Here is a 14,555-nt window from a genome sequence, read left to right on the forward strand (position 1 = left end):
TATCCATATATTTCTAAGTTGTTCTTTGGGTAACTGTACATTTAGGTCTAGCATTATTTCTGGAAGTCTTTTCCTTGCTTGGATATATATTCTTGGTAGCTGAAATAAATTTTAATTCCAGGTAACCTCTCCATTCAAATTCCTGAGCATTTCAGACTAGCTGAGCTAATTAAACTGCAGTTTGATTACAGTTTCTTTAGCTTATCTAAGCTCACTCTTCAAGTCAAGCACTTTACTTTAAAATATAGTTTTGTTTATCTTTCCAATTAACTTAAAATTAAACAACTTAATCAAAAACCCTTGTGAAAATTTACAATGACAGGCTTATTCATAATGTCACTATTTTTTTACCTGGTTACCTAAACTAACTATAAAATAGCACAGAACCCTCTTCAAAGGATTGTTAATGAATTTCTACATCTCTGATTAGAGTAAAACACAGAAGTCATTCCTTGAAGATCACTGAAATTCCTTTTCCCATGTGAGTACTACGATCCTTTTGGCACAGGCATGTTCTCTTCCATTGCGTATAGTCCCACAGATCTTAAATTCTTTGAAACTGGGACACCACAGAGCAAAAGACAGAGTGTTTTTATCTTTACCTGGTTAATTAGGTAAATTACCTGGTAAATTAGGTAAATTCCTACATTCTCCCAGATTGTAGGAAATGTGGGATGAATGAACAGGCTATGGAGAGTAGTAATCTTAGTTCTATTTCTAAGTGCCTTCAGCTGCAGGAACTAGACCTCAACAGGTAATAAACAGAACACAAACTAATAAACTTCAACAGCCTGAACAGTTTTCAGACTGTATAATCTTTGTGGCATTTTCTTTTCCCTGCCTCAGGACGACAAGATTCCTAGATCATCAGGATTCTGAAGCACTGAGGAGATTCCTGCATATGACACTGTTAAAGATTCCATTCCAGTGAAGAAGTGACTACCAGAAAAGAAAGTGGTATCAAGAATTGTTTTATTAAATCTAGCCCTGAGTGACTTAGATGCTTTAAAAATGTTTACCCTAGCTCTAACATGGCCTATGACCATACACAGCAATTTGAGACTGATCTGATTATTCTTTGAAGGGAAGCAAAAATAAAGCTTATGATTTGTTAAAAGATGGATTTTCTGTATAGTCTAGAGATTTCATATAGGAGTATGATGAGCTTCACAAATCAGATTTGGAAATTTAACTGCAAATATAAACCATTATCTTTGAGGGAAAGGGAAAGAAATGACATTTTCTTACAATTTACTTTGTAATAGTAAGATTTCTTCAATGGTAAATCAGATTGAAAATCAGGGTGTATTTTTAAAAGGGCTATAAAGAGCAAGATGGTAATCTCCACACAGTGAAATGTTGTGCTTTATGGTTATTGAAATGCCTAGAGTCACCTAAGATTTTCTAACAATGAATCCTATGGTGAAGGGTGAAACATGGGTTTTCTCACTGGGGTTCTGCTAATATAATGCTGTTCTGCTAATATTATGATATTCAAATATGCAAGCTGCTTAGGATAAGAAAAAGTTAAGGGCAAAAATAAATTTCTTCCTGCACTCAGAATCAGGTCCTGAATATTCTGCATAACAGATTCTACTTCTTCACTCATATTTCCTAATGCTAACTCTCTGGCAATTTCCTAAGATAATTTGCTCCAGCACAATTAATCAAATAATAGATATGCAGGTGTTAGAGACAAACCCAGTTGATGGGGACAGTATAATTACATAGAATCATACAGCAGCTTGGGTTGGAAGGGATATAAAAGATCACCCTATTCCACCCCCTGCCATGGGCAGGGGACACCTCTCACCAGACCAGGTTGCCCAAAGCCCCATCCAGCCTGGCCTTGAGCACTTGCAGGGATGGGGCATCCACAGCTTCTCTGGGCAGCCTGTGCCAGGGCCACACCACCCTCACAGTAAATAATCTCTTTCGAATATCTAATCTAAGTGGAATAGAATGACCTCTTTTAATTTAAAGCCATTACCCCTTGTATTATCACTATCTGCCCGTAACAAAGTCATCTCCACCTTTTCTATAATCGCCTTTTAAATAGTGAAAGGTCTCCCCAGACTCTTCCAGGCTGCACAAGCCAGGAAAATAAACGGTCCCTAGCTTTTTCAGACTGTCTTCATAGGAGAGGCACTCCAGCTCTCTGACCATCCTCATGGTACTCTAGGACCTGCTTTAACAGGTACATGTCTTTCTTGTGTTGGAGGCCCCAGACCAGGGTGCAGCACTCCAAGTGAAGCCTCACAAGGGCAGAACAGAGGGGGATAATCACCTCCCCAATCACCTCCCTCAACCTGCTGCCCATTCCTCTGGTGATGCAGCCCAGGTTGCAGAAGGCTTTCTTGACTGCAAGCACACATTTCTGGCTCATGTCAAGTTTTTTGTCCACCAGAACCCATAAACCCTTCTCTGCAAGACTGCTCTTAATAAGTTCTTCTCCCAGTCTACTCATGTCTGGGATTGTTCTCATAATGTGTCAAAGGGCCAGGTATTACAGAACTGGGTTAATGCCCAGGGCAATCTTTAGTTCACTGTTGAATATTTGGACAAAATGTAGTTTCTTCTGTTGTAGATGTATTTTGGTAAAGAAATGAACACTACAAGGGTAAAAGTCTAGTAATCCATTTGCAAAAGTAGCTACGTGTTATTACTTTTTTTTCCCAGTTCAGCATCATTGTTGGCAAAGAGAACATGTCCCTGTTGTGGCTACTACCACTTGCTAGAAGCCAAGGCAATGTTCCTACAGCACTTGTGAATTGGACATGCTATCCATGTGCCATGGAGGTGAAAGCAGTATGTACCACCAGACATTCACAAAGCATGGCACTACTGGAGTGTACTCTACAATGTTCAATAATTCACTGCATACAGCCTTCATTATAGCCTTCCTGATATCCCATCCTTGAGTCAACAGCAGGTCAAAGATATTGTTTTCTGTTTTATTGTCTCTCAGTTTGGTACTGGTACTGCTCCTTGCCTTGCCCACTGTAGACCTAAGGGGTCATCCCATCAAAAAAAAAAAAAGCACTTCATACCTATACAAATTTGAGAGCTAACTTCTCTACCAGGCTGTCATATATGCTAAAGCCACAACACAAGCAATATCCATTAACCTTCTTACTGATCACTTTACCCTCTCTAACCTCACACAGGCCAGCTGCTCTGTCCTCATCCTGTGACAGACAAAAGCTACCTGTAAGACAAGAAATACAGCTAACCACACAGCTGAGTACACTTTCCCTTTGCTCAATAAAATCAAAGATGCTGAAGAAAAATTCTCAAAATATAATCTCATAAGTAGAAGAAAGGTTTTATCTTTCCTCATTTTATTTGCTATTTCTATGACATAAGCCATACAGTATCTTTCATTTCTTTCCCCAGTGCCATCTTCAATATTTCTCTGTAAGCATGGGATGCCAATAAATTCCCTTAGTCCAACCCTACATCTTCCTTAACAATAATCAAATGAGATGACAAACTTTTAAAATAGCAAAAGCTTTCTGATCTGATTTAATATTCTTTTAACTCTGAAGCCCTAAATTAGCAGCTCTTTTATTTACTCCATTCATTTTCTTATTTTGCTTGTTCTACATGCCTTTACCAATTGTCTGCTATACAATGCCTTATACCTATTCATTACTGATACTGTTTTTTCTAAACGGTACTTTTGGTTAAAATTTGAACATATTGTACCATACCGGAAATTACTTCAAAATAAGTCTCTCTATTCTACTTAAGATTACTGGGCAATCATGGCAGAGCACAACAGAACTTAGTTATTGTGAGCATCCTACCTGTGAACATTTTTATGTAGACACTTTCTACTGGGACTACATAAAACAGGAAAAAGAAGCAATTAGCACAACATCTCACCAAATGTATTACTCACTAAAAGGAGTTAGTGATTAATTCTAACAATCCTTTTCTTGAAAATATAAACAGCTTTTTTAACCATGGAGAAAGAAAACAACAAGACAGGTAAGTAGTTGAACATAATCCAGGGTAATTTTGGGTGGGGAGGGGGTTGTGTGTTTTGTTGTTGTTTGTTTAACAAGCACTAGCAATTATAGTGTATAACCACAAAACCAACAAGCATAAAGTATTTTAGTTAACTGTAGTTACTGAAAAACATAAGAGTTTCTGAACGAATGTTTATTGTTATTTGATTCATGCTATTCTTTGAAATCTCTTCACATGAATAAGACTTTAGATAGCTGGAACTGAATAAATCTATACACTCTGCCAAGAAACAACAGACTAAATAATTCCTCTGTTAGAAGGCAGTCTATCAGAACCACAGCATAGCAAAGAGCAAACATCAATGGTATCGCAGAATCACAGAATGGCTGAGAACGAAAGGGACCTCTGGATGTCTTCTGGTCTAACACCGCGCTCAAACAGGACCACCTTAGAGGTGTTTTCTGACGACCATATCCAAATGCTTTTGAGTATCACCAAGGACGGACACCATAATCTCTTTGCCCACCCATGCTCAGGATAATGGCCTTCATTGAGAAATCTTCATTGAGAAGATTCCCCCAGGCCAGAGGGGATGTTCAGCATCTCCTGGTTGAACAGTCCCAGCTATCTCAGTCTGTCCTCATGGGAGAAGTGCTCCAGCTCCTTCATCACCTTTGTGGCCCTTTGTTGGGCTCTCTCCAGTACATCCATGTCTCTCTTGCACTGGTGAGCACAGAACTGGCTGCAGGACTTCTCTAGGTTTAGCCTAGTAACCAGTACTGAATAGAGGAGAAGGATCAGCTCCCTTGCCCAGCCAGCCACACTTCTCCTAATGCAGCCCACAATGCCATGAGCCTTCCTGCTGCAAGGCTGCATTGCTGGCTCATGTTCAGCTTGGTGCCCACCAGGACCCCCAGGTCCCTTCCTGCAGAGCTGCTTCCCAGCTGGGTGGCCCCCAGACTGCCCTGGTACCCGGGGTTGTTCCTCCCCAGGTATCAGATTCTGCACTTCTTGTTGATTTTCATGAGATCCTTGTCAGCCTGCTTCTCCACCCCATCCATGTTCCCCTGGATGGCAGCATGCCCCTCTGGTGCATCTGCTACATCTACAGACACTTTTGTGTCTGGGTTCTCTCCCATGCTGCCCTACGTGATTTACAGCAACTCTGCGTAAAAGTTCATTAATTTACTTTGTTGTTGTTCCGTATTTAGTTTAAAACTTCCTCTTTCCTTTGGTGCCTATTAAAACACGCAGGCGCTGCTGATGAGCTGACAGGCTGCTCAGTACGTGACTGCTTGCTGGCGGCTGTGTGTCCTCTGATCGCCCTGGCCCCACTGCCTGGCTGCGAGCTGGGCCAGGGCTCGTTCCTTGGCCCTGAGGAGCCCCAAGCACGGCAGCAGCAGCCTGACGCGTCAGGGAGTACCTGCACCCCCCTCTTTACAGACAGAGACCGCTTCTCCCCAGCACACACACACACACACACACACACACTCGAATCTTCCAATTTGTATTGAAAACTTCCATTTCGCTTCTCCCACCGCCTCGGTCACACCCTGCCGCCGGGGCCGACCCCACCCCGGCTCCCCCTCTGCCAGTCAGCAGCCGAGAGGCCGTGCCACCCTCAGGCCTCGCCGCGGCACGGGCGGCCCCGGCCACCGCCCGCCGCCTCCTTCCCCGGCCCCCCGCGGCAGGGACGGGGCGAGGCAGCCGCCGAGGGGAAGCTGCCGGCCGCAGGGCGACCTCCACGGCGGGCAGAGCCGCCGGGGAGGGGGCCGGTCTCGGCGCTCGCCGAGCGCTTTCCGCTGCCGTTTGTCTCCCGTCTCTTCCCGTTCGCAGGAGCAGCTGCCGCTGCGCAACCCCTTCCCCGCCTCCTCCTCCTCCTCGCAGCCTCCCTCGCACGGCGCGGCCCCGGTAAGCGGCGCCTCGGGGGCGCGGGGCGCGGGGCGGCGGGGCCGACACCTGCCGGCGGGGCGGGGCGGGGCGGCGGGGCGGGGGGCGCGCTGCGAGCCGCGGGGAGCCCCCGGCCAGCCCCCGGCGAGCCCCCGGCGTCTCCTCGCAGCGCACTCAGCGGCGCTGCCGCCGCCTGTCAGCGCCCGCAGGGCGGCCTGGAGGCGGCCGCTGCCCCGCTGCCCCCGGTTTGGCCCCCGGGTTTGTGCGGCGGCTGGCGCTTGGGCGTGCAAGAGCAGCGAGCAGCGGTGAGACCGCCCGTGGGATCGCATGAGAGAAAAGAGCGTACGCGCCGCCGGTCCCTGGCTTCCCGTTGAGCTGTTTTGTCTGCTCCCTGTCAAAGCGATTTAAGCACTCGGCGTTGTCTCGCTGCTACCTTCTACACCCATCGGCGTAGCCAGCGTGCAGTAGGATTTGTTAGCGATTAAGTAACACCTCGCAAGTAACACGCTCTTTGCCATTGTTACATTAACCAATTTCTAATTTATGTGGGCTGCTCTTGCTGCGGGAGAGAGCCTGGCCGCCCTGTCTCGTCAAGCAGTGGACCATGATATGGGAGCTGACCCCACAACAATAGCTGAACTGCCAAAACAGTTCGCAGTCCAGCAGGAGCCGACACAGGAGCAGCCTGGATGACACTAAACCCACCGTGCTGCTTCGCTCCTCTGGCAGCCTGGAGGCAGTTCCTCAAACATCGTTTTCTTTCTCCCTGCATAACTGTTGCTTTATCGAGGAATGCTCCTTAAGTGTCCTTACAGAAGTGTCCCCTCAAAGCTGAAAAGCTGCAGACATTGGAAGTTTGTAGTTAGTTTTCACGTCTGCCTGAATGCCTTCCAGGATTGTTTCCCTGTTTAGCAAAGTGTCCGTTCCTGCCTTCCTGGGAGCAGGAACTTCTGGTTCTGGGCACTTGTTGTCCAGGACAGCTCATCTGACTTGTCTTCGTCACCTTACCTCAAAGCTGGCAAGCACCTACTGTTCTTTACAATGCTCTCTGTAACTAATGCCCAAGTTTCTGTGCCCTAATTCCTTACTGCAACCTAATTATTATTGTTATCCTTGTGGCTGTGGCACCCTGAAGGGGTTACAGATGACTTTTGAAGAAAAAAGCATCAAAAACCATGTGTTCTGCTCTACCCATTCTTTTAGTTTTACATTTTTGAGAGGAAAGTGAAGTTAGTTGAAGAGAAATCCTTGAATAGGCTTTCAATAGAAACATGTTTTTATGTTTAGTCGTTTACTTTGCACATTTGAGAAACTTTTGGGGGGCTTTACTTCAGTTTTCCAGCAATCTTTTTGGTGATAAATGGTCAGAGCTTAATACATTGTTTCTTAACACAATCCAAATTGTATAGATATAGATATCAAAGGGGACTTCCTATTTATGAGAAGATGCCAAAAGGGAAAGCATACCATTCAAGAAACAATAAGTAAACAGGAAGCAGATCAGCTCTATGCCATTTCTTTGAGTGCTGTCTGCCACTTGATCTTTCCCCTAATTTTTACTGTTTTCTTTGCAAATTGTCCCACTAGCTTTCAGTGTTGTTGCTCATAAGTTTTCCAGATGGAGTGAGAGAAAGGAAAAAATGTGATTATTGTTCCTTCTTCCCTTAACATATTGATGAGCATGTATGAATCTGAAAATCTTGAAGATCTTACGCTGAGTTTGCATGTGAAATTTACTTGCAATTGGAATAGTTGTTTAATCTTACAGTATTTCCCATCCTTATAAATGTAAGAAATGACATTTTAAAAAAGATCTAGTGTATTTTCTATTCTTTTCAACCCTAAAAAAGCATTCTCTTCTTTTTATCCTCTTGGAAATTTTTATCATCTGTCTGATCAATTCAGGGCTGGTACTACTTCATTTTGTGTTCTGCAGCCAGATTTGAACACTGCTGTGCAAGAATAGCTGACCCATTTGGAAGAGTTCACTGAATAGCTGAATAGTAGTGACAGAGATCAAGAAATCATGATCTGTGAGGAGAAAGGAAAAGAATTAAATTTATTTAGCCCAAAGACAAGCTAGAAGATAAGCTGATATGTGAGTGCTTAAAGTTGTAAAATGTTGCTGCACAGAAGAAAAGGAGACATTTTGTCCTCTGCATTCACAGCAAATAAGAGAGAGTAAGATTTAAATTGTACAAAAAAACAGGTTAGATGTAAGGGGAAAGGCTATAATGACAGGAGATAACAAGGTAATGAAATGGTTTGGGAAGGCTGAAAAATCTCCATCAAAAGTCTGTAACAGAAGGTTAGACAGACATTTCTCAAGAAAGAGGACTGGGTCCCCAGCTTGGGAAGGAACCCTCTGCTCTTGGCTTTTCTAGGACTGAGTCACAGGAAAAAAAGTTTGAAGGACATAAAACAAGCCACAGAGGAGCGTAGGCTTTTTTACTCTCATATATGTCTGCATGCTATTTTGGAGGAAAACATGAGCTTGCACAAGGCAACTGATCTGAAAGCAGTACAGCCACAACAAACATGGCCCTGTGCCAAGCTGAAAAGGCCTGCTGAGAGTGACACCATCTAGTCTCTGTGTGTCTGCCTCTCAAAATGGAATCTCTGGCCTTTATGTCGGCATTTTTGCTGAAAGACAACGCAAAGTGAGAACCATATGCCTTTTCACAGTTCTAAATGCAAACTGTGAGAGATAAAAATTTGCTAAAATGTATCCAGAACACTATGGTTAAACTGCATTTGAATAATAAAAACACTTCACAATTCTTTGTGTGTGTGTTTTCATTTGAGTTCCAGTTTAAGTTATATGCAAATCAAAAGAGGAATGAATGGTCATGTAAAAAATCAGAAATGCCTCATTTGCTGTTTTCTAACATGGTGCTTGTAGAAACCTCTGTAATGTGTTAATGTACAATTATAGTGTTTCTTCTGCCCTCGGTAAGACCTGCAAAAGGGCACATATATGCAGAATTTTAATAGACCAACAGGAACTTTCCTTTTTAAATTCTGCTAGGCCAGAAGAATACCTAAGTCTATTGTAATGTTTTATTAAAAAGTATTTGCACTTTAAGGATTTTAATTTTTTTTTCATATAGTTCACTGTCAGCATTTTTGGTCATACATACCTGTGGTATGCAGATTATTGTATCTATAATACATTATACATTCATTTCTCTTACTAAAGTGTATTTTTAAATAAAAGACATATGCAGAACTAAGAAAATACTAAGAAAATACTTTTAAAGTGTTTATCAGCAAAACAAAGGAGCTTTCATTTTGCAGCATAACAGTGATTGCTTGCTAGACACTGTTCAGGAAAGGGAGATGTTTACATCACTTCAGATGTCTTCACCCAGGAAGCATCACTAGCCTCAAATGAAGCAGCTGTTGAACAGATAGCAAACCAGGGTGTTTTGTTTGTTTGTTTGTTTGTTTTCTAGAACAGTTATGATAAGGAGAACATGCTATATACAGAAATTTAAATATATATACATGTATACCATTTTAATAGACAGATACAGGATATATGGTATACAAGATAGATGTCAATAACTGCAGTGTGTTCCAAGAATGTATCTTTACTGGCATATGGGGATATGGCTGTACTTGAAATGCCTATTTGAGCAAGCCTTAGGCATAAAGTCTGTCTGACCTTCCTGGTTGGTCTTAGATCCCAGGTTCCCAGTGAGCTGTTATAAGATTAAATGAATTTTAGAAGTATGTTATGAAACTGCCAAGAATAAATTAATTACAACAGCTTCACAGGTGTGGGAGTGATACACACTCATAACTGGTAATCACTCCTTCAATAACCTGTGAAGTCTAATGCTGCATTTATCACTGTAAAGTGATGCACACTACCTGTAAAATATTTCAGAGCCTAAATTTGTCTTTTGTTGTTGTTTTTTAATGTTACTCACTTTCACACTGTTTTACAGAGCAAGGTTAATAAAAAGTTGAGACTCTGCTTAAGGCATTTGAATCATCAAATTTTTTTCATGAACAATGACAAAAGGGAACACATTTGGCATCAAAACTGTGTGGAGCTCCCTGTGCCATCAGCCCCTAAAGCTGAAGGAAATAGAGCTGGGAGTTCCAACTCTGTTTTCCCTTCTCAGTCTGCTGATGATGAGCATGCTAATACCACTGCTTGCCCCTAGCAGCAGTGATGTGCCTACCCAGCTGGTCTGCACTGAAGACTGGTTTGTCCTTTTCTCTTGCTCCAAACCCAGCTAGACCTCAAACAACTTCCAGAGTAGGTCCCTGCCTTGCCCTTCTAGCAAGGGCTTCTAGCATAAATTCTGCCTTTTCTGCAAGTGTCTCTTCCATGATCTTTTGCTTGACCGTCTTAACTTACATTAACTACTTATGTTTATTTATCTGTAAAGGAAGAAAAATGGAATTTTGATAAAATTTCATCTTAATTTATTTTGATGTTGCGAGAACGATTGCCTTCATTTCACTTTCTAAGCTTAGTGTGGATCTGGTTACAAAAAGTTGTGTGTACATTGAGCTAAGAGTCTACTGAATGCATGTGATGTTTTAACTCTTCCTTGTCAAACCACACTTAGACCATCTACATAGTTAGAAAGAGTAGGATATCTCATGAGAGAAGAACTCAGACATAAATGAGAAACAATGAATAACCAATGTGTGTGTTCATTTCCATTCAGAAAACAAGGTAGGAGAAGGCAAGACAGAAATGGGAAGAGCACAGATTTATGTGTATAAGCCACATAGTTGTACAGGCATCTGGTGTTGATGACCTCAGTGAAAAATATACTAAAATGAAATTGTTGAAAGAACTGCTAAACCAAGTGTTTGAACTATAGAAGAATAGAGATTCTTTAATACTGGTTTGAGTTTTATGCTACTGCCTCCTTGTTAGAACGGATGGTGCAATTTAGCACAGTGAGTTGGCATAACCATCCAGTTGAGTGTGTATATGTAAAGATACTTTTAGCTTTTTTCCATGTAGCTAGCACAAGAGAGTGGAACAGAAAGAAGTATGTAGAAAAGAGGGGAACATTTGGAGAAAGCTTGGCAAAAGAGAAGGCTTTGGAAAAAGGTTAGAGTAGACAAAAGAAACATTGGAACATAGCAAGGCACAAAGAAAGAAAAATACTCATCTTGCCCTTCTTAATTTAAGTCTTAATTTAAATCTGTTTTACGAGAAGGTTGATTCTGGTCTGTGAAAAGCTCTGTTACAGCTGTAGCACTGATCCTCCCATCTCCTTGTAGCAAGCCTCCTGGGATATACTGAGTAAACAACCTTTGTTTTTATGTCAGCATTCCTTTTTGTTATGTGACGTGTATATGTGTGTATTAAACGTGTGGGATAACAATGACTTGTTTCTATGGACATAGGCTGGGAAGTAGTATGTTGTGGAAGAGGTGATTTGAAATCAGAAGGCTGAAGTTCTCGTCTTTTGTGTAAACACTGAGAAAGTTGGTTTTAGTTTGTTTGTTGTTGTTGTTGTTTTCCAGTTTCATGTGCAGTCTGAAAACAAAAACGGATGTTTCTCTTCACTATTTAAAGTGTTTAGATGGTGTGCTGTACATGATTAGAGAATGCTTACATGTATAGACAAAGTATTGGTCTAGTCCATCATGAAGAGATGACTGATACACTTTGAGGTTGCACGATTAAACCATACGTAATTTTAACAGCTGACTGAATTGTACTTTTTTTTTTTTTTTTTTTTTTTTTTTTTTTTTTTTTTTTTTTTTCCGAATAGACATACAGAGCTGAAGAATCAGAAGTGGAAATGAGTAGCCAAGAGTCTGATGTGCTACGTTGCTGGAGATGTAGAAAATACATAGCAAATTCTAACTGCCTTGCAAAATGTCATGGAAAAGAACCATCTGATGTAAGTATAATGTCTGTTGTTGTTTGTTTTATTTTTTGTTTGTTTGTATGTTTTTTGTTTGTTTGTTTGTTTGTTTTTCCAGTGCCATTGGTTTTAAATAAAGGAGAACTATTAGATTTGCCTTCACTTAATTTGTCCTGTGGATAAATTAAAATATATATAGTTAAAATATAGAGAAGAATGTAAGCAGTAATGCTACTGAAGCCAAATAAGAAACATTCACCTTTACGGTCTGCAACATGAAGGCTGGTATTCATGATACATTTGTGTACTAGCTCCTGTAATATATACAGTGTTACCTAGCTCAGATACTCTTGCTACTTATTTTTAAAAAGTGGGGGATAGTCTGGGCACATAAATCATTCAGATTTGCCTGCCATGACAGCGGATGCCCTGCCAGGTTAAAATACAACTTAGTGACTCACATCATTATCATTAAAATAAAAAGTAAAATGATCGTACAGAATAAAAGAGTGACAGAGTATTTCCTGCTGCTTCATAATGGCACTTAGTTATCATAAAGTGTTAAGAGTTTTTTCTAAGTACACCAAGAATGCTGTGCTTACATCCTCCACTGTTGAATCAAAGAGAAAAAGTAAGTAGAAGGTAATGTGTTTATTTATTTTTTTTCACACACTAGAAATGTAGCGACACTCTTTTTTAGCACTGGAGAAGGCCATAGCCAGTGGAGTTAAACACAAAAATAGTATTAGTTTTTAAGATCTTGATACAATTAGTATTAATAATAATCTCCATTTTATCCATCTGTATGCATTCAGTTCAGTAGTCAGAAATCAAATGTTTTCAACACATATTTGCAGGAGAGTGGGACATGCTTTCTCCTGATGTACATCTCCAACAACATTTTCAGTAGTCCATCCTTTAAAAGCAGTGTATTTTCTTACCATTGACTATATCTTTCTGTTTTTAAGCTTCTGGAGACTTAAGGTGGTTTATTAGCTGAATATGAATTTTAGACTACAAGGTACATTCATCTCAGAACTCAGCATTAAGAAAATACTTTCACCATCTTTACTTTTTTCTAATATTGCTATAGCTCTTCTTCAAGGAATTGAAAGAAAGACATAAACATAGAAGACAATAACATTAAAAAAAAAAAAAAAAGTAGAAAACCTATTCTTGCACTGCTTTTAGGTTCTGGTATTTAGGTTCTTTTGGTATTTATTTTAAAGTTAAAAGCTCCATTTTCTTAAAAAAAATTAAGAAATTTTATGTAACTCTCTTACAATACAAAAGTAAAGCTTTTAAATGGTTTTGTAAAATTTCTGAAGCAAAAGTTTATTAGTAATATTATTCCTTTTGAATAAATAATGCAATCAAAGTCAGCAATATTTGGACATAACAAATACTAAGTCTTAGACACCACCTGAAACTTAAGTATCTGAACTGCAGATATTTCTTGACAAGAATAGCTTTATTTAAACTAAAATCTTTTCACATTTAATGCTTTTTTTTTTTTGGAACTTGTACTTAAATAGTATAATTGTTAAGTGCCTTATTACTGGAGTTACTCTGTAAAATGAAAGCTCACTTACAAAAACACTTTAGTTCCAATACATCACTGTTCTTACAGAGATCACACATGTCAGTGGATGTCATGCCTGTATGTGAGAAGGTACCTACTAGAGGGTAGGAAAAGACTGACCTGTTGCATACATACTAGAAATCTCTGCTCTTCTGTACAGGCTATGGGGACATACTGTCACTAAAATAACTCACATAATATGTTCTTGTCTTCCTCACATCACAAAGTACACAAATTGTATTTTCGATTTCAGTTCATGTTGCATTTTTTTTTCACGTCCTATTTTGTTTTGTAGAAGGGATATCTTTGGGAAATCAAGTCTAGTGTACATTTCCTAAACCATCATAGCTCTGCATTCAGTTGGTTCCAAGGGATCCTGTGGCACACTATTAAAGTAGTAAGACACACCTGTCAAGCAGAGCTGTACATTCAGTACCAACATGCATATGGTCCAAGGTGACTCAGTTGGCACTTCTCTATGCTGTCCTGTATTTCAGGATCTATGGTTAACATGGGTGGAGCCAGCTGCCCATAATCACAGATGTGATCTCAATGTCCTAACCTATAAGACATTGCAAAAAAAAAAAAAAAAAAAAAAAAAAAGCAAGGAATAAGGAATTCATCTTCTTTCTAACAGTATAGACTTTTTTTTTTACATTTTTAATTTTATTTTTTTTTTTGCATTTTTAAATGATTACATTTCTAACAGTGCACTCCCTTTGCTTACAGAGCTTGAGGTTCCAGAATATTTTTCATGCTTAAAGCTTTTGTTTGTTTGTTTTATGCATGATTTAATTTTGTTTGTTTTTATTGGGGAGGATTTTCAATCCTTTCATGGAAGAATGTGGTTGAACGTTCAGTTGCTAGCAGAGGGCCACCTTCCTTGTGCACAGGACTGAAAGTGCTCTTTCTCTAATTATGTAGGTAGCAGATAAAAAATGTAATTTAGTGCTGCTTTCAAAGGCAGTGGGAGGCAAGAATGTGCTCAAATGAGAAGAGTAGTGTTTTTAGTATATTTTTTTTCCTGTTGGATTTTTCACTTGCAATCAAAGATGTAGCTGAACTGAGTTCTTATAAGAAGAAAATAGAAGAGCAACCTTAGAAGAAGGTGTTTAGAAGAAACCTAAAAGACAAATGTAGAAGTTATGAATACACTATCAAAAACTTATATTAGAATTATATCTAATTTGGAGTATGAGCAGTCTCCATAGACAGGAAGAAAATGTGGCATGTGTATGATAAATGAATCTATCTGTATA

At 40.2% G+C, this 14,555-nt stretch overlaps 1 protein-coding gene across 2 annotated transcripts in view; it reads left to right on the forward strand.

Annotated features, from left to right (window-relative positions):
• The first annotated feature begins 5,751 nt into the window (after positions 1 to 5,751).
• RNF180 (ring finger protein 180) overlaps positions 5,752 to 14,555 on the forward strand; it is an 85,637-nt gene continuing 76,833 nt past the window's right edge. For both annotated transcript variants that reach the window (XM_068667056.1, XM_068667057.1), the window contains exons 1-2: positions 5,752 to 5,886; positions 11,619 to 11,750. In XM_068667056.1, the coding sequence (XP_068523157.1) occupies positions 11,649 to 11,750 (102 nt within the window). In that variant the 5' untranslated portion in view covers positions 5,752 to 5,886; positions 11,619 to 11,648. The remainder of the gene's footprint in view (positions 5,887 to 11,618; positions 11,751 to 14,555) is intronic.

The sequence above is a fragment of the Anas acuta genome, chromosome Z, assembly GCF_963932015.1.
Source record: "Anas acuta chromosome Z, bAnaAcu1.1, whole genome shotgun sequence".
Lineage (NCBI taxonomy): Eukaryota > Metazoa > Chordata > Aves > Anseriformes > Anatidae > Anas > Anas acuta.